Here is a 21,251-nt window from a genome sequence, read left to right as displayed (position 1 = left end):
TTCCCTTTTGAGCCTGGTTCCTCTCGAGGTTTCTTCCTCATGTCGTCTGAGGGAGTTTTTCCTTGCCACCGTCGCCACAGGCTTGCTCATTGGGGATAGATTAGGGATAAAATTAGCTCATGTTTTAAGTCGTTCAAATTCTGTAAAGCTGCTTTGCGACAATGTTTATTGTTAAAAGTGCTATACAAATAAACTTGATTTGATTTGATCTGTTGCACACTTAACAACCTGTGTGACTCAGTTGTGCCTTTTGAATAGAGAATAAATGAAGAGGGAACTGAACATGATCAGTTTATTGAAATTATTATTACAAGGGTGATTATAGTTAACTATATGATTATAGTTAGCTATATGACTAGATCTACAACTGGAATGTGCTGATTCTGTTTGCATTTGTAATTATTGTACCATCCACTATTAGATAAAATTAAAATGAAATCTTACAACATTGAAAGTCTAGAGCAAGATAACGTTATTTTACAAATAATACTTCAGAGATTTATTTTTTAACAAATCATAAATATCAATGTTTAAATGAGTGCAAATAGCTCTGTAACTTGATGTCCTTGAGGTTGTTGAGACATGGCGGGCCGGGAATACCATCTAGCCCACAGTTCAAGTAGTAGTCCTTTGAGAGTAAATGCTCAGGCTTTTGCAGCATTCTGTTCCCTAAAGCTGATGTCGGTAAAATTCTTTACACAAAGGTTTTCTTGTTTATGTAGTGGGGTGTGCGTTTTTTTTTTTTAATTAAATTTTTTTTAAACTGTTCTTCCATGTCCGGATTCTTCAGGAAAAGGAAAGTACATTCCAACATGTAGCTAACACTAGGCCACAAATCTGCACCGTCACTCCATTGGTTTTGAGGAATTTTGTACAGATCATAGCCACTAATAAATTCTAATTTCCATGTATCCTTCACTTCTTTATAACTAAGATTATCCAAGTAATCCGTTAGTAGAGCTTTTTTAGCTGTAGTTTTCTTCAGACAACAGCAACGGACATCTGACATCTTTGCTTGGCTTCAGTATGTGAACAGTATGTAAACAAAGTTTGCTTGTCCCCCAGGTATAGGGTACGGTAGTGAACGTTGCTAACGTAAATGTGATGTCAGTGTAAGGGGTCTATAGACCGAAAAAGAGCTTCTACCCAAGAGCCATAATTGCACTAAACAGTGCTTGTTTTAAAGGGACCGTGCAATTTAAAAAAAAAAAGTGTGTGAATGTTTTGTGTCTGTCTTTTTAGAGTTTTTGAGTTGTTAATATATATTATGTGGACATTTTATTTCTTTATTTTTAATAAGCAGATGTTGCACTGGTAGGATGGCATCCAATTTCGTCGTACGATATGCAATGACACGTTTTTATATTCAAAAGTGGAGCTCTCTGTCTCATGATTTCTCCTTCCACACACACTTGCCACATTAGTTCACTACCTGTCAAGTTAAACATGTAAAAACAAAAATGTCCAAGTCTATTGCAATACTTCATAAAACTAAACACATTCTAAGCCAAAAATCATTGCACGCACTTTATAATTCTCTGCTTGTTCCATACATAATTTATTATGTGGAGGTCTGGGGAAATGCATGTAAAACAATCACAAACCCGACCTTCATATTGCAGAAAAGAGCTATTAGGATCATACACAACGTATGTTATAGTGAACCAACCAATCAGTTGTTTATAAACTTGAATGGCCTTAAATTTCGTGATTTTGTGGATTACAAAATTGCTCAATTTATGTTTAAAATCAAAAACAAAACTATCCCTGACTGTATTCAGAGGTTCTTTCAAATCGGAGAGAGTCATTATGAATTGAGAGGAACTCATATATGTTTGTTAAAACAAAGTTCAGAACAAATGTGAAACAGAGGTGTATATCTATAACAGGAGTTAATTTATGGAATGGTCTTGAAAATGAAATGAAACTGTGTAACACGCTTAAAGGCCTTAAAGCATGCAAACATAAGATTATCAGTAAATACAAAACTGAGATATGAAATATGTTTGGGAAAAAATGGTTTGATTTAAATTTGATCCAACTACTTGATATTTAATGCTACAGAATACGAAAATGGCAAAATCCAATATGTATGTTTTGGTCTTCATTTGAAATTGAAAGCTGTAAAATTGTATTGAACAAAATGTAACAGATACGACTGTTACTATTCTAATTTTATTTTTTTTCCTTTTTGTTTCTTTTCTTAATTCCTTTGGCATAAAAAAAAAAGATTTATTAATTTTTGAAATGTGATGAGGGTAGACGCAATAAGCTTTTGCTTCAGTCTAATCCTTTTCAGTCTTTCTTGCTGATATGTATGTAACCAGTGTGTATGTTATTGAAAGTTGAAATGACCGAAATAAATAATTAAATCTAAAATAAGCAGATGTTGCACTGGTAGGATGGTGTCCAATTTCATTGTACGATATGCAATGACACACTTTTTTATATTCAAAAGCGGAGCTCTCTGTCTCATGATTTCTCCTTCCACACACACTTGCCACATTAGTTCACTACCCGTCAAGTTTATTTTTGAACATCAACATGCTTCTAGGATACGTTGCATAATCACGGTCACCTACTTCTACGTTTGAGCTGAGAGTGATTTCTTTCACAGCTACCCTAACTTGCAAAAGAACAGGTAGCTTTTCCTCTGGCAGTAGTTATTAAAAAAAAAGACAGAATAATAGTGTTTCCCTCAGGATTTTGTGAAACTAGGGTCAGTGGACCTCGCTCTGGGGGCATGCTCCCCTGTGAGATAATTTTATTTATTTTAAGGTTAAATGTATCAAACTGGTGCACTTTGCGAGCAAAATTAAGAGTTTTAGATCTAGGAAGACTTTGCACAAAACAATTTTGTGCTTTAGTAATTTAAGCATAAACACACTGGTTGTGTCGATATGAATGGTGATGCCACAGCAGAAAGGCCACACCCGCAAAGCATGGTTAAGGAGTTTAACACTTCATAAACGGTTAAAAAAATGACTAGAGCATACACTTCAGCCCTCAAAGAAATGAAGCAGAAGTGGTTACCTGTGTTCAACTGGAGAACATGCAGAATAATTTCATTTTAGCCAAAAATAAACCTATTTTGAACTCTGTTTAGAGCATGCACTTGTGTTTTGAATGACGAATACATGCTACCGGATGTGTTAGCAGCTTTTCTGACTCAAATAAGCTAAAACTCTACAAATTTAACCGTGCACTGTTTTAAAGCGAGGATATGAGATTCGGACATGCTGATGTTAATGTTCTCTAAGCTCAAGTTTGATGAATGCTGATGATCAATGCTAACTTCTCCATTGATGTTATCTGTTTGCTGTTTTAAATTGATAACCATAGTATTGTGTTTGGACTAGTGGATGACTGGAGTGGACACTTAATGTTGTCAGTCTCAAATCAAATGGTGTTTGTGTTCTGAAAATGCTTCCTTCACTCACTACAGTCTAGGTAACTCATGAAAAACACTGTAATGAGCGTTGCCTCACATTTTTAATAAATTATACAATTGCCTGTCTGATTTACCTATCTGTTTTAATAATTATTTGACAATCTGCTGTCGTGCAATCTGGGTCAAATTTTGCAAATGACCTTCTAGCCCATCATAATGTGTGTGACATTCTTCATAATCGATAGCCAACTTTTAATTTGGTGTGCCTTGACATTCTGATTTGACCTTTGATGTGCTTCAGCCCCAACAAGCTTGGAAATCTCTGGTACATATGATAGTCAGTTATGGTTGGGCAAGTTACGGCAGTTTTGAATGAACATGCAGCCTAGCCCATCTCTAAAGTCCTTCCCGCTCCATGCAGTCAGGCACATTGGGCGGCGCTGACCTTCGTTTCCATAGCCCTCGGCCTCTCACCTTTACAGCTAGGGTTACAGGGGGGCTAGTCCTCTGGTAACCGCGAGAGGCAACAGCCTAGTCTATAGCTATGTTTTAATGTCCATTTTAAGCTGTTCATTCTGGTCCTTGAAAATGGCATTGCAGGCCAATTCAGGGTGCTGATGCCCAAACAGTTTGTAGATTTTTTTTTTTTAAACATTTAGAAGCCTATGCCTCTAATGCCTGGCTTGTTTGTTTTTTTGGCCCCTCCTTTAATTTTTGACCTTTCCATGGCATTTGTTTCACTGCTGCACACTGCTTTTGCAATCTGTCCCTCTGAGTTACATGTTGATCCTGGGATTGAGATGCTGGCCTCTTCTGCCCCTCAGACCTGCTTGATCCATCCTGGTGCCCTGTGTCTGGTCGGAGTTTTATCGCACCGCTCCTGTGAAGGACGGCCCCATGAGGACAGTTGAGGGTTATACCTGTTAAAACTGTTAATATTATAGTCAGGCTGTCTGTTGTTGCCCAAATGAGGATGGGTTCCCTTTTGAGTCTGGTTCCTCTCGAGGTTTCTTCCTCATGTCGTCTGAGGGAGTTTTTCCTTGCCACCGTCGCCACAGGCTTGCTCATTGGGGATAGATTAGGGATAAAATTAGCTCATGTTTTAAGTTGTTCAAATTCTGTAAAGCTGCTTTGCGACAATGTTTATTGTTAAAAGCGCTATACAAATAAACTTGATTTGATTTGATTCATATTGTGACCTCATTAAGATTTCAGAATGTTTTGCCTCTAAAAAGGGCCTTTGCATGCTTAGGAAGAGCCCCTCCTCCTTCCCCTTTGTTCCAAGAGGTCCTGTATCTCAGATTAGAACTAAATATAAGTTCTAAGTTTAATTCAACCTTGATAGCAATTCTCCTGTTTACATTTAAAGCCATATAAACTACAGATGACTGTTTGAATGTATTTTAACCATTAATTTCTGGTTTTTGACACACATAGTTTACTAGGCCTGAAGAAAGCACATGGTGTAGCTAGCCTTTCTTTGTCTAGTTTGTATACCTAGCTAATCACTGGGCTATACACACACACACACACACGTGCTCACTAAACTTTGAGGATCCCCTCCTCCAAGATTGCAGATAACAACATAGCTCACAAGTTAAAACTGCTTACACACAAACACACAGACCTACTCTGTTATAAAGATTTCATTCTGTTGCCATTCAATTATTAAATTCTTACTTTCTTTTTATTGATTTCCCTTTTTATCTTTTTAATAATAAACTCTATTATTATTGAAATTGTGTCATTGCCTGTTTCCAATACCTCTGAAGTCGCACACATCGTCAAAGAATTCTTAAGGTGTATGAATAATTAATTAGATGCAGTTTGGTAAGTGATAAACTTTGAATTATCAAATTTTAAACGATTCTTCACTTGATTCTTTAAATGATTCACCAAATGATTCACTGACTCGATTCACTGACTCGATTCATTGAATGATTCATTCAAACTGATTCAAATGAGACTGATTCTATGGTATGATTCAATTCAAATGAATCAAATTAAATGATTCAATAGGATTGAGTCATTTTAACTATTAACCTTCAAATTTAATAAGACTGATTTCATTTAATTATTAAAGATTGATCATTTGATACCAATCTACATATCCATAATCATTAATTACACCTACACTCTGCAGTGTATGCCGTATTGTGTCACCGGAAATAGTCACCCCGGTTTGGCTTTCTACTTCTTTAGATAACTGCAGTGAACTTGCATGCCGATTTTCTTCAACCCTTCTCATCAGAAGACGCTCCTGTCGAGGTGTTAACTTCCGTGAACGACCTGGACATCTCTGTGAGATGGTTGCAGTTCCATCTTTCTTAAATTTTTGTACCACTTTTGCTAAAGTATTCTGACTGATAAATAAATCTTCGCTGATCATCTTGTAGTCTTCACCTTTGTGGTGAAAATAAATTATTTTCTTTGGGGAATTTTGAAGAGACAAGTTGAGCATCACTCTCCATCCAGCATCCAATCACTAAAAGAGGTCATTGTTGAAGAATGGAAAAAGATTGATGTTGCAAAATATCGCCAACTTGTTCATTCCATATCTAGAAGACTTGGTGCTGTCATTAAAAATCATGGAGGCCATACAAAGTACTAGATGTAGTAGTTTTTGTTGTGGGGTGTACTCATTTTTGCACCACCCTAATTTGAGTAAAACTGGAAAAAAATGTGTAATCAAAGTTATATTATTAACCTTACTTTCACGTTATAAGTTAAACAGATGTTATATTAAACTTTGTCTTGTCAACATTTTGGAAATTGTTTGTGTTCATTGAGATTGTTTAAAATGTTACTTTTCAAAGGGGGTGTACTCATTTATGCTGAGTACTGTAACTTCTGCATAGTGACAAAACCAGCCATGTGCTGGGGGGTGGAATCCAGCTAAACCCCTGCTGCAACAGGCCCTCTTAAAACTGCAGGGCATATTTTACAAGTACCATGCAACTATCTGAGGAAATTATGATTAAAACATTGATAGACTAAAATTAAAATTGAGTTCCATTGATGAAATCTTGACCAAAAAAAAAGACTAAAATGTAACTACTATTTTCAGGACACAAGACTAAAAGTAAACTTAAATCATTTACATTAAAGATGAACACTGCTACACTGAACTAAAACAACATTGGCGCCCAAATAAATATTACTTGTACAGATCAAAAATATTTTATATAAAACCCATTTAGAGACAGAACTGACTTTTAAAGTTGTGTATTTTTGTAGCTGTCTGTTTAGAGACCAAAACACAAGCGACAGATATTTATCAGAGAGGTCTGATTCACAGCACAGCTTTGCCATGTCAGAAGTAAAGCCCTTTATGAGAAACCTTTCCTTTGCCTAAATTCTGATAAAGCCTTGCCTGCATTTTCCTATAGTTACTAAATTCATCTCGGAGCTTGTCAGCTGTTTTGTGAATCTTACGATGCAGTCAAAAACCTTTAATTCAGCCTTCATGAGGCTTAATAATATTGGCATGAGCCATTGTTCTTGTTTCTGTAAACCCCATTTAAAGCCATATTTTGATTTTGTTTAAAAAAAAAATGTAAATGTGATATTTTTCTACAGGTATACAGGAGCATGCAGTGTGAAGAATACATCGATGCCAAAAGAGAGATGCATGTGAATTGGATGAGGTGAGCAGTACACCAGCTGTTGGGTCGTTTTAGTGATTTGATTTTACAGCTCCTCATTTGTTGGAAGAACTTTATCTTCATGTCATTGATATTTCCACCATGCTTTCTCCAAGTCTGTAACTCTGATTTGATTTTTTACCTTTTTCTGAAACGTTGCCTCACTCTTTTAGGTATGTGAATTGTGCCCGTAATGAAGAAGAACAGAATCTTGTGGCATTTGAGTATCAAGGGGGAATTCTGTATCGTTGCTGTCGATCGATTAACCCAGGACAGGAGCTCTTGGTGTGGTATGAAGAGGAGTACACCAAAGAACTTAGTCCTGCACCTACAGGAACAACCACACAGCAAGGTGTTACTTTTGTCTAAGAGGTTATAGAGGTTATTTTCTGCATCATTTCGTGACATTTCTGAGCCTATCAGTGTTTCTGGGATGAAAGCTGTTGTACAATGCAGTCTGCAATAACTAGAGCATTCCCCAGAAAACTCATTTTGGCCTGTTCCACCAACCAGGTAGGTCTTCTCGATCATATGACCGTGACCAACCAGAGAGGGTGAAGTCTATCAGCTTCCTTTGAGACACATGAAGTCCGCCCACTGCACATCTTGCTATTGCAAAACTGACTACAGTGATGCTTGAAAGTTTGTGAACCCTTTAGAATTTTCTATATTTCTGCATAAATATGATGTAAAACAACAACAAATTTTCACACAAGTCCTAAAAGTAGATAAAGAGAACCCAGTTAAACAAATGAGACAAACATATTGTACTTGGTCATTTATTTATTGAGGAAAATGATCCAATATTACATATCTGTGAGTGGCAAAAATATGTGAACCTTTGCTTTCAGTATCTGGTGTGACCCCCTTGTGCAGCAATAACTGCAACTAAACATTTCCAGTAACTGTTGATCAGTCCTGCACATTGGCTTGGAGGAATTTTAGCCCGTTCCTCCATACAGAACAGCTTCAACTCTGGGATGTTGGTGGGTTTCCTCACATGAACTGCTCACTTCAGGTCCTTCCACAACATTTCCATTGGATTAAGGTCAGGACTTTGACTTGGCCATTCCAAAAACATTAACTTTATTCTTCTTTAACCATTCTTTGGTAGAATGATTTGTGTGCTTAGGTTCGTTGTCTTGCTGCATGACCCACCTTCTCTTGAGATTCAGTTCATGGACAGATGTCCTGACATTTTCCTTTAGAATTCACTGGTATAATTCAGAATTCATTGTTCCATCAATGATGGCAAGCTGTCCTGGCCCAGATGCATCAAAACAGGCCCAAACCATGATAGTCCCACCACCATGTTTCACAGATGGGATAAGGTTCTTATGCTGGAATACAGTGTTTTCCTTTCTCCAAACATAACGCTTCTCATTTAAACCAAAAAGTTCTGTTTTGGGCTCATCCATCCACAAAACATTTTTCCAATAGCTTTCTGGCTTGTCCACATGATCTTTATCAAACTGCAGATGAGCAGCAATGTTCTTTTTGGAGAGCAGTGGCTTTCTCCTTGCAGCCCTACCATGCACACCATTGTTGTTCTGTGTTCTCCTGGTGGTGGACTCATGAACAGCAACATTAGCCAATGTGAGAGCGGCCTTCAGTTGCTTAGAAGTTACTCTGGGGTCCTTTGTGACCTCGCTGACTATTACACGCCTTGCTCTTGGAGTGATCTTTGTTGGTCGACCACTCCTGAGGAGGGTAACAACGGTCTTGAATTTCCTCTACTTGTACACAATCTGTCTGACTGTGGATTGGTGGAGTCCAAACTCTTTAGAGACGGTTTTGTAACCTTTTCCAGCCTGATGAGCATCAACAACGCTTTTTCTGAGGTCATCAGACATCTCCTTTGTTCATGCCATGATACACTTCCACAAACGTGTTGTGAAGGTCAGACTTTAATATATCCCTGTTTTTTAAATAAAACAGGGTGCCCACTCACACCTGATTGTCATCCCATTGATCGAAAACACCTGACTCTAATTTCACCTTCAAATTAACTTCTAATCCTAGAGGTTCACGTACTTTTGCCACTCACAGATATGTAATATTGGATCACTTTCCTCAATAAATAAATGAGCAAGTATAATATTTTTGTCTCATTTGTTTAACTGGGTTCTCTTTATCTACTTTTAGGACTTGTGTGAAAATCTGATGATGTTTTAGGTCATATTTATGCAGAAATATAGAAAATTCTAAAAGGTTCACAAACTTTCAAGCACCACTGTATATAGTAAACCACAAGATATTGTTGTAGTTTTATTCATCATGCCCAGTTTAACCAGAAGTAGCGTAAAATGCATGCCCTGTGGATCCCGAGTGGCACAGCAGAAAAGTGTTGTCCCCGTCATCCTCCCCATCACAGGGGTGGTTCTAGCCATTTTGGGGCCCTAGGCGAACTACAGACATGGGGCCCTCAAAAGTCAGTCTTGAAACATACATACAGAATAATGGTCATCCCTACTTGGCACATGCCATATCTCCTTGCTGTAAATTCAGAAAAAAAGATAGCAAACTGCCACTAACAATGTGCCCCAAATAAGCTCCACAGTGAAACAGGTTTGAGATTACTCCAGCATTCGCCAAAATTCTGACAGTGTTTATTGCTCAGATCAAACCAGAAAGAGAGAGAGTGACAAGGCAAACAACAGAAGAAGAGACAGTAGAGAGAGAGAGAGAGAATTTTAAGAGTCAATCTCCATATTTTAATAAAACAAGGATATCTGAAATCCAATTATTATTTTTACTCCACAGATACTATTAGTATCTGTAGCAGACTCAGGCGATTTGAAAAATGTAGTTAGTTTCAGAAGTGCAGCTGCATTCTTTTTGCTTTGTGCCCTTTTTTTTCGTTTAGCGCAACCACTCTCATAACTGCACTTCATCTTGTTTACAGTTCCCTCTGCTTTGGTTTGAATTTCCGTCGCGCACCTGTCTACGTCGTCAGATCATGGACTAGTCCAATGTAAAACAACCAGGGTGTGTGTGTGTGTGCTGGGACAAATACTGTATACACATGAATTCGATATTCTGATGCTATTTTGGTGTGTTTTTCCATTTATATCATTGACTACTTAATATCAGAGACAAATTAAGATTGCATATATATTGTTTGGTGTTTACCATGGCGGGGCTGACTGTTAGGGGCCCCCAAATTTTGGGGGCCCTAGGCAACCGCCTTGGTTTGCCTAATGGTAAGTCCGCCCCTGCCCCATCATCCAGATATTGGCACTTTCAAATCCTGATGACACTACAATCATCTGTGGTTGGGAGCTCAAGAGAGCAAAATTGTCTGGGCTCTCTGGGAGGGAGAGATGGCATGCTCTCTCTTCTCTCCCCTGTCAGTTACACTGGCCAGTCATGGGTGTGTGAGAGCACATTTAATAGGAAGTAAGTGGATTGGGCTTTCGTCCGAGTGTGCTTTGCAGCCCCCTGACATTGTATGAGTAAAACGTGGTCAACTGGTATTTCTTGTCTTGGAGGAAGCACATGATAGCCCTCCCTGGTTGGTAGCTGTTATGTGATACTGGAGAGGAGTCTGATGGGTGGGAATTGGCCATGGCTAAATTAGGGAGAAATCGGGGGGGAATGCCCTGTCATAGTAAACACGTAATATAGGATAATGTCAGACCTCCCCATATTACAGAAACACTGGGGGGGGGCATTATAATGTAACCCCTTTTTAACAGGTGCTGATCACCCAGCACAGTAGGCTACAGGCTACTAAAGAGTTACACTAAATCCCAGTAAATAATGGCGCAACAGGGTCCTATGTTCTTAGCGGTGGAGTGGTCAGCTGGCTGAGATTCCTGATACCATAAGGGTACAAGTACGAGTATAGAGAGAGAATAATAAGCATGAATCTAATAAATGATAAATTTAACAGCGCGGTGTCTCCACTGCAAAAATACTACACTTACTTTTGAAGCTAGTGTATGGTGTATTTCCTCAGAATTTAAAATAAACAGTACTTTGAGTGAAAGAACTTATGGCTAGTCTGCAGTGTGCATGTCAGAATGTTCAAATATAAAGAACCAAATGAGCAGCCAATACACCCAGGATATAATTAAATAATAATAATGATTATATTTATTAATAAGCAATAATAATATTAATAACAATAGGAGATATTTCGATTACGTTCATTAAAGATTAAGATTAAGAATAAGTTGTGGAGATAAAAGCATCAAGGAGTTTCGCCGCCAAGAGAGATTGACGCGAAAACGGGCACGATACAGAAACCACCTGAGATTCAATTTGCGCTGCTGGGATGAGGAAGTCGTACCGGCCAGCCTGAACATCAAGAACCCGATTCCAACCAGAAACGCGGAGAAGATGATCAGGAAAGTGCGGATGACTCTGGTAAAAGAACGGATATGGTGCACAACTGACAAACTCAATAATATCAACAGCCAACTACATAGGGAGATGGAAACTTTCAAACGCCGGTTTCCCCAAAACAAGGAAATGGAAATAGCAATACATGGACACTTGGCAGACATACACGAGCAGGAATTCACCAAGACAAAAACCCGACAAATCCGAAAACTGGACAAACTCATTGCACAGAAAAAGAAGGCAGAACCGGAGCACGCACACATCAACGAAAAATGGATCCACAACATATCAAGGTACAAACTCTCACAAGCAGAACGCAGTATACTAGGAAAAGGACTCAACTACGCTGTCACACCGCACAATATACCACACGATTAATTCATTCTGGCAACTGAATTAGCATGTGAGAAAATACAGGGTCAGGCACAAAAAGCAGCACTAAGAAACGCAATAGCTGGTATATTGAAAACAGCCAAACCACCACCTAGCAACATCACCAAACAGGAAGCCAAAGCCATGAAAACATTAGCAAAAAACAAAGACATCACAATCCTCCCAGCAGATAAAGGCAGGACAACAGTTATTATGGACACTGATGAATATGAACGGAAAATGATTGAATTACTCAGTGACAACGCATTTGAAATATTAAGAAAAGACCCAACAGAAGACAAGAAAAAGAAACTTAAAGCACTACTCAAACCACTACTCGATGAAAATAAAATAGATAAGCAGGCATACAATCATTTAGTACCCACAGCCAACGTCATCCCCAGGATTTACGGAACACCAAAGATACACAAACCAGGAACACCATTACGCCCCATAGTAGATAGCATTGGTTCAGTGACATACAACTTATCAAAAGCACTCACCGAAATAATTAAACCATTACTAGGACTCACAGACCAACACTGCAAAAACTCAAAACAACTGGCAGAAGAACTAAAAAACATCAAAATGCAGCAAGACGAAGTTTTCATATCACACGATGTCATATCTCTGTTCACCAGAACACCCACGGAAGCCACCATACAGATAGTACAAGAAAAATTAAAAACAGACAGGACGCTCAAGAAACGCACAAACCTCACTGTACAAGACATCACTCAGCTCCTTCAATTCATTGCCACGTCCACATACTTTCAGTTCAGGAACACAATTTACAGACAGAAGGAAGGTTTTGCCATGGGAGACCCACTATCAGCCATCATGTGTGGCTTTTTCATGGAAGATCTGGAGCAGAAAGCACTCACTACAATACCAGCAGAATACAGGCCAACACTCTGGAAACGTTACGTGGATGACATACTAGAAAAAGTGAAGAGGGGACACACTCAACAACTCACCGACCATCTCAACACCATAGACAATACCGGCAATATAAAATTCACACATGAAGAGGAAACGGAGCAGTCAATAGCATTTTTGGACTTAAAAATACATCACACAGAAGATGGGGACATCAAAATAAAAGTACACAGAAAACCCACACACACCGACCAATATTTAAACTGGACTTCCGAACACCCCATAATGCACAAAATATCTGTAGTTAGAACATTACATGAATGCGCAGCAATAATTACAGATCCACAGGACAAAGAACAGGAGGAACAACACATACAACACGCACTGAAGGCATGTCAATATCCACAATGGGCAATATCCAAAGGGGCGGAACAGGTTAAGAACAATAAAACACAGAAGAAAGATAAAAAAAACAACAAACAAGAACACAGGGGAGTAGTTACATTACCATACATTAGGGGAATAACTGAACGCATTCAAAGAGCAATGAGGAAACACAACATTAACACACCTGTCAAACCACACACAGCACTCCGTCAGATCCTGGTTCATCCCAAAGACAGAATACATCCGGACAACAGATGCAACACCATATATGAGACTCCATGTCAATTATGCAATAAAACTTACATTGGGGAGACAAGAAGGAGTTTCAACACAAGAAAAAATGAACATAAGAAAGAGTGCGAAAAGGAGACAGCTACAAGACAAACCCGAACAATAAAAGAAAAGGCACAACAGGAAAATTATAAGTCAGCCATAACAGATCACTGCAAAAGGGAAAATCATATTATGGACTGGGGGAATGCCAGAGTCATCCGCACAGAAGATAACAAACATCAGCGCTGGATCAGGGAGGCCATGGAGATCCGTAAGCGAAGCCCGAGGACCATCAACTGAGATGAGGGAGCATACATGCTCTCCCATACCTGGAGTGCCATCTTGCAGGGGACGAACAGACAGTAGAAGATGTGACCGACCTGTCAAAGCAGACAGGAAGGCCACGCCTTCGGAAACATCAGCTGATAAAAGATGCGTCACCAATAACATCCGGTGACACTCTGGGGAAGACGACAGTCGTACGTCGAAACATGTCAGGTAAACAAACCTAAAAACTAGATGTCTGATAAAAAAGAAAAAACTAACTATAATAGGAGATATTATTTGATAATAAATGCTTCCCAAAGAAGCATGCAATGTAATCACCAATATGAATAAAATAGTAACACCTGCACAAGAAGAGCGGAAACAATTAGCCTACATCATAGAGGTGTTACAGATAGCACATCAACAGTGTGTATACCAGCAGTACATAGCAGTGGCGGCTGGTAGTCTTTCAAACAGGGGAGGCTGGTCGGTTACGATACTTCCAGATTTTAAAAGAAAAAAGAAAAAACATCAATTTTGCCCATACTCTTGCTTCTGATCTGGCTGATTGTTGGCAGGGTCACAAACTGTGAAATAACAGGTTCTTTTGGCCCATTAGCCTACTGTCCAATATACATGATGGTGGTGTTGGGGGGGAGGGGTATATTTTAACATTTTATATTTTAAAATTGTGGCATGTTGTTTAAAAATTGATCATTATTGAAAGCAGCTCTTTGTCAGGAACCTCAGCAGTAACAGCAGAGTGTTCTGGAATAGGCACAAGCACTGACCTTGGGGAGCCAAACATAGAGCTGGGTGCCACACATTTCATTCAATGACACTTTCCCTATATTTTACTTATTTTGACTGAGAAATGTTTTATTGACAATTTTGATAACCCTTCACTTTTAATCCAGGTCTGTAGTGTGAAATGTTCTCGGCTGTGTTTTTGTTTAAAAATGTTTTCCAAATTGTAGCTGTGTTTAATTCATATCCAGAAAAATATATATTCCAATATAATATACTCAGCATAAACATTTTAAATAGATTCTATATTTTTGGTCCATCCATGACATGTTACTAAAGTAGCCTATTTACTGTTGTTGATGTGGGTCACTTGCTGTTAGCCAATTCACTTTCTCGTACCAGGAGAGCTGAAAGGAACGAGTATTATTCCCTACCTTTTTCACCAAGTCAATTTGAGGCGTTGGTCTACCCTGCTCTTTAATTTTAATTTTTTCCTCGAAAGGAAGACTGGCAAATGGCTTCGCCAAAATTAACTCAGCAATGCTTGGCATCCGTGCGCAGCTTTCTTGCTAGCTGACTAGCCCCCTCAAGTTCAAGTTCAGTCACTCAAATAAACGAAATTTCTGGAACTAAGATATCAAACTTGACAACACTATATTTACACTTTATTTACAATGAAAATATATACAAACTAAAAAAGCTGGTAGAAACCGTATGTAATGAATGAAATCGAAATGTAAGCTGATCTCTTACAATACACCACAGCACTTGCGAATCCGCATGGGACTGAACTGAAATTCACTGCTGCCTGTCTATATTTGAAACGAGCTGTCAATCAAAGAAAATATCCGGCTGCTTTCACCAATCACCAGTCTCTTCGCGGAAACTGCCATGTCCCTCCCACTGTGAGGCTCGGAGTCCGTGGGCGGGCATTTTTGCAGTATTTGTCCAATAACCGTCTTGCATTTTGAGATTGAAAAGCGTATAGCTCCCAAATGCCATTGAAGTCCACTGAGGCTGGGAGTCCGTGGGGCGGGCGTTTTCGCAGTATTTGTCCAATAACCGTCTTGCATTTTGAGATTGAAAAGCGGCTAGCTCCCAAATGCCATTGAAGTCCACTGAGGCTGGGCTGCATCGCGCTGTCACGAGGGGGAAAAACTCATGCACACATTAGGCGAACTGAGGAAAGTTATAACGGAATGATTTCGCACTGTAGTTGGGTTGAGCACATATATTTCTATGATTCTGGATCTGAAATAGCAATGTTATGAGGTCGGCTATAACATAAGCCTAGCGCAATTCATCCTACACGATGTTCGTCATTTTTAGAGGAGGCTGAGCCTCCCTCGTTGTCTTAGAGCAATCGCCCGTGGTACATAGTAAGAAAATAAAACTGGGTAAAGTATGAAAAGAAAAGAAGTGGAAAAGAAAAAAAAACGTGCGCAGTTGGGGTCTGTTGGTGCACAGGTGGCAGCTCTCTGAACTGTAGGCAGAACAGCAACCACTACAATGCCCTTCAAAATGCTGGCTATCCAGGCGAGACCAGAGGAATGTGTGTGTGTGTGTCAGTGTAAGTGTGGGTTCGCGTTACTCACAATCCACCAGTCAGACCAGACGGATCAGGTTACAGATGTCGGTACAGTCACGCAGCAGATGCTCCTGAGCAGAGGGCTAGCTACTGCTGTGGGTTAGCTCGCTCGAATAAGATGCTGCTCACCCCAAATCCCTCGGTAGCTGGCTGGGTCCCGGTCCCGACACAGTGAGTCCCCGGGAACTGACGAAAGTGCTCCGGTGGGCCCAGCAACGGAGGGCAGATGTGTCCATGGAAAAAAACAGCAAGATCACTCACTGGAGTGACACCAGAGTCCCAGGTACATGTTATGGCCACAAGCAGGCCAAACTATAAAAATACTCTCTGCAAAATAAGTGCTGAAATAGAGCTCACAAACAACGCGATCTCTCTCTCCTCTGCTGCAGGCGGGAACTGACGTGAACTACTCTCTCGCGAAGTGATGGAACATTCCAAAAAGCCCGCGAACTCGCGGGCATTAAACATATACCAATTACCATTGGCTGACATCAAAATTCAAATAAAAATACAACGAGCAAATAAGTCTGATTGGTCCGAATGCACAGTACGTTACAACACATCAGAACAGTGAAAATATTCCAAACCACAAGGCATTATGGTAAATGGAGTTAATTACACAGAAATTAGGGCAATCCAATATAGAGTATAAAATACAGTGTTAGTTTAGAGGACCTTACAATAATACCTTCAGTGCAATATAACCAGCTGGCTGGAAAGAAGCTAGTTGAAAACACACATGCAGTGTGTCTGAACCAAGTGAAGTTGTTAATTGGATAATGCAGATGTCAGTCAAACCCATCAACCATTATACAAATCAATTGCAACACATTTGCTTTATTTCAGGAGCATATGTGATGGTTATATTATCAAGCAATTTAACAAGCAGTAACAATTTTAGTATTTTTATGGAATTCAATAATTCCACAAGTCATACCATGGACAACTTATCTTTTTAATTATGTTAAATTTTAGCTCCTTAAAGTGCATATCACGGGTAAATTCAGGAGCAAGATCAATGGAATTCTCTTATTTTATATTAAACTTTGGTCAAATATCTGTAACATTGTGCAATTTTTTTCCTTGCACAATACCAGAAAAATTCAGTTGAAATCAAGCCATTTGAGGCGAATTGGTCCGCCCCTGAAAAAACTTGGCATTGGATTTCCCAGGAAACAATGATTTTCGTGACGTTGTGTGCGGAACGCCTCCCTCTGAATCCTACATCAGCGCTGGTTTGTTTATGAGAAAACGACCTGGTGGTTTTCTGCAAATTTCTTCAACGTTATCACGTAATTATAAAAATGGTTAACAGATGTATTGTAGGAGGGTGTAGCAACACCAATCTTGATGGGATTAGTACTCATCGTTTCCCAAAAGACCGGACAATGAGAGAGAAATGGGAGCGCTTAGTGCGAGGCACACACACGCACAGACTGAAACCGTGCAAAGCTCTCGCAGCCTGCTGGCACTTCTGCAGGTAACGTCACGAATCTTGCTCCAGACTCCCTTGGGATTTTTCCAGACGCATTTTATTTTATTTTTTTCTGCTGTCGACAGGTGGCCTTGTGCAAAATTACCCTTCTGGATGAGTGTGTAAAGGGACATACTTTCATATATAAAAAAGAAATTGGTCCAGGATATGCACTTTAAACTCTTACAGCTGAAGAACTTCAACATGTTAAGGAACAAATAGCGTCCGATGAATTAACGAACAATTAAACACATGGAGTTTGGTTGCTTTATTACTACAAATCACACCATGGTGTTCTTCAAATACTGCAGTAAGGAAATTCCTACTGCTGCAGACCTACTTGAATGCCATCTGAACCGATGCAGTGTGTCCCTTTTTTTATACGCCTACATTTAAATTAAATGACTATTGTTATATGTCTTAATTTATGGATGTTGGCTTGCTTTCATCAATTACATTAATATGAATCAACTGGGCTTCACAAAATCCCACAAAACTTAATTTCATGAAATTTGTGTGTAATTGAAATTAATAAGTGTTTTAAACTTGACAACCTAATCCGTATATAAAATCCAGATAGAAAATACAGATTTGCTTGTGTAAATGCTACAAGAAACTATTTGCAAATAAATCTATCCATATCCAGTTTGATAAATAAGGCCGATTTTTGGATCTTTCAGAAACTTGAATGTGAGGGCTGAGTTTCCTTCTCAATCCTGGATGAAATGTAAATAAGGCTAGGCTTGCCATTACCTAGACTTGACATGATGTCCAACAGGAACCAACAACTCCCCTTTGGTCGCTCAGACCCACGAGGCTATGGCCAATGCTGTGCATAGCTGCTGTTCCAGGACCTTATTGAATCTCCCAGTAGTCCAAGCTAGAGGCTGCTATATCTTAGTCCGCAACCTTTTGTTTTTGTCTCAGTCTTAATTCATGTAGAATCTTGATTTTCAGTAAAAACACTCCTTACATTGGGTTAGTGTTGGTATATTTTATAATCTTGTTGCATTTCATGTTCAATTTATTTTTGTCCTTTTGTTTCTCCAGAAGTAAAGAATGCTCTGCTGCAAGTCTTTTCCTGCTCCACATGCCCTCGTTCCGATGCATCTCCAATTTACCTTGACAAGCATATCCAGAGATGTCACTATGAAGAGAACGTGAGACTGCGAGAATCAGGAGAGATTAAATATAAGCTTCAGATCCCCTCCAAATGCTGCAGTCGTCAACCAACATCAACTGATATTATCCATTCTGATACTTCACATAATGATATACAGAAGGAAATTCACCACTGCTCAGATTGTGGAAAGAGTTTTAGTTATCAGAATGCACTCAAGACACACCAGCGCATTCACACAGGGGAAAAGCCGTATCACTGCTCACAGTGTGGGAAACGTTTTACTCGTCAGAGTGATCTCCAACGACACCAGCGCATTCACACAGGAGAGAAGCCGTTTCACTGCTCACAGTGTGGGAAGAGTTTTACTTGTCAGAGTGATCTCCAACGACACCAGCGCATTCACACAGGAGAGAAGCCGTTTCACTGCTCACAGTGTGGGAAGAGTTTTACTTGTCAGAGTGATCTCCAACGACACCAGCGCATTCACACAGGAGAGAAGCCGTTTCACTGCTCACAGTGTGGGAAGAGTTTTACTCAGCAGAGCAATCTCCAACGACACCAGCGCATTCACACAGGAGAGAAGCCGTATCACTGCTCACAATGTGGGAAGAGTTTTACTCAGCAGAGTCATCTCCAACTACACCAGCACATTCACACAGGAGAGAAGCTGCATCACTGCTCACAGTGTGGGAAGGGTTTTACTAAATGGCGTCATCTCCAAATACACCAGTGCATTCACACAGGAGAGAAGCCGTTTCACTGCTCACAGTGTGGGAAGAGTTTTACTCGTCAGATTGATCAACAACACCAGAGCATTCGCACAGGAGAGAAGCCGTATCACTGCTCACAGTGTGGGAAGAGTTTTACTCGTCAGAGTGCTCTCCAAACGCACCAGCGCATTCACACAGGAGAGAAGCCGCAGCACTGCTCACAGTGTGGGAAGAGTTTTAATCAGCAGAGTCATTTCCAAACACACCAGCGCATTCACACAGGAGAGAAGCCGTATCACTGCTCACAGTGTGGGAAGAGTTTTACTCGTCAGAGTCATCTCCAAACACACCAGCGCATTCACACAGGAGAGAAGCCGTATCACTGCTCACAGTGTGGGAAGAGTTTTACTCAGCAGAATCATTTCCAAACACACCAGCGCATTCACACAGGAGAGAAGCCGTATCACTGCTCACAGTGTGGAAAGAGTTTTACTCGTCAGAGTAATCTCCGAACACACCAGCGCATTCACAGAGGTGTAGGGACAGCCACAGTCCCTGTCTAGAACTACAAATCCCATCAACTAACTCCCACGATGACCTACGTCACATCGTCCATGATCACCTATGTCACGTGACCCCGACTCTATAAGTGACCCAGTCACCCTCAAACTCTCTCTCTCTCTGTTGATCTTCGCGTCATACAGACATATAGAGATACCCCTGTTCATCGGACCATCCGAAGTCACGACGTCTGCCTTGCAAGAAAGAAGACTCGGCGCGCTTTCGTATATACCACTGGCCACGGTAAAGAGTACCTAAGTTGCGTCGTCTCACTCAATTGAGTTACAACCGGTTTATTTGTGTATTATAAGTGACGTTACGACTGCAGCCCAAGCAGTTAATTAAAAGTTAGAAGCGACCAGATTCCTTCTGACTTAATCGCTGTGCACATTATTGGTCAGAGACTTTTCCTCACGAACGACGAAGCTTCGGATCAAGGACTTCTCTGTGCCTTCACAGGAGTGACCCACGAGCCTTCTGTGAATCTCTGCAAGCACCCGAAACTTCGGGACATCTCTGTATTCTTGCATAGGAGCAAGATACTGGAAGTAAGGCTGGCATTTGGGCAAAGTAGTCTTAGGAATTAGCTTTATGAAGTAGTGTGAATTTAAACTCAGAAACTGTTTAATTGTGCACACTAGACACTTAGAGTGTCGAGTTGATCATTGTTGTTCTACATTGTTCTCTCCGTTGTTTTAATAGATAGGTTGGTGCATGCTCTTCTCTATCCTCTCTAACACCCCTTAATTTCATTATTACACACATTTTGACCTCATCAAGATTTCAGTGGATTTGGTAATGTTATAAGGTAGTGGAATTAGCAACCACGACGAATTCCTTTGTCTCAAGAAAACCACGAAGTGATTTTCCCTTCCCCCAGCACCTTAGATAACATTCCAATCTCTGATTTATTTATCTTGCGTGTCCTCACGCGCATACTCAAACTCTCTCTCTCTATCTCTCCTCTTGCTCTCCCTCTCATACACACACACACACACACACGCTCATCGAGTGTACTACCTCACTGTTTGTGCCTTGTCTATATATTGCTGCTGACCATATTGAATGTATTCAACTGCTATTACCCATTGAGTATCGTTATAATAAATTCAATTATTCTGTTAAACTGTGCTTGTCCGTTTGCTGCTGTATCCTTGAAGTCACACAATCTCAAAGAACTCCAAATTGCCTTCACCCAAGTGTATATGAATGCTATTGGCTGTAGTGTCTATGTAATACGGTAAGTAATACATTATTGCTGCATCAGTAGTCATCATAATAATTTGGAATATACCATAATTTAGCTGTTTGGTAATTTATTATTAAACACCAAAATTAATGGCATTAATGAGACTGATTTAATGAGAATGATCACTTAAACCAATTGCACCAACACAGGAGAGAAGCCGTATCACTGCTCACAGTGTGGAAAGAGTTTTACTCGTCAGTGTGATCTCCAACGACACCAGCACATTCACACAGGAGAGA

General features: G+C 39.9%; 1 protein-coding gene across 7 annotated transcripts in view; it reads left to right on the top strand.

Annotated features, from left to right (window-relative positions):
* LOC132874727 (zinc finger protein 883-like) overlaps positions 1-20,889 on the top strand; it is a 105,182-nt gene extending 84,293 nt beyond the window's left edge. For all 7 annotated transcript variants that reach the window (XM_060911105.1, XM_060911102.1, XM_060911101.1 and 4 more), the window contains 3 exons: positions 6,971-7,038; positions 7,209-7,387; positions 18,420-20,889. In XM_060911105.1, the coding sequence (XP_060767088.1) occupies positions 6,971-7,038; positions 7,209-7,387; positions 18,420-19,765 (1,593 nt within the window). In that variant the 3' untranslated portion in view covers positions 19,766-20,889. The remainder of the gene's footprint in view (positions 1-6,970; positions 7,039-7,208; positions 7,388-18,419) is intronic.
* Positions 20,890-21,251: the final 362 nt, after the last annotated feature.

The sequence above is a fragment of the Neoarius graeffei genome, chromosome 27, assembly GCF_027579695.1.
Source record: "Neoarius graeffei isolate fNeoGra1 chromosome 27, fNeoGra1.pri, whole genome shotgun sequence".
Taxonomy (NCBI): domain Eukaryota; kingdom Metazoa; phylum Chordata; class Actinopteri; order Siluriformes; family Ariidae; genus Neoarius; species Neoarius graeffei.
Note: the sequence above shows the minus strand (reverse complement) of the source record. Positions and strands in the feature narration are given on the sequence as shown.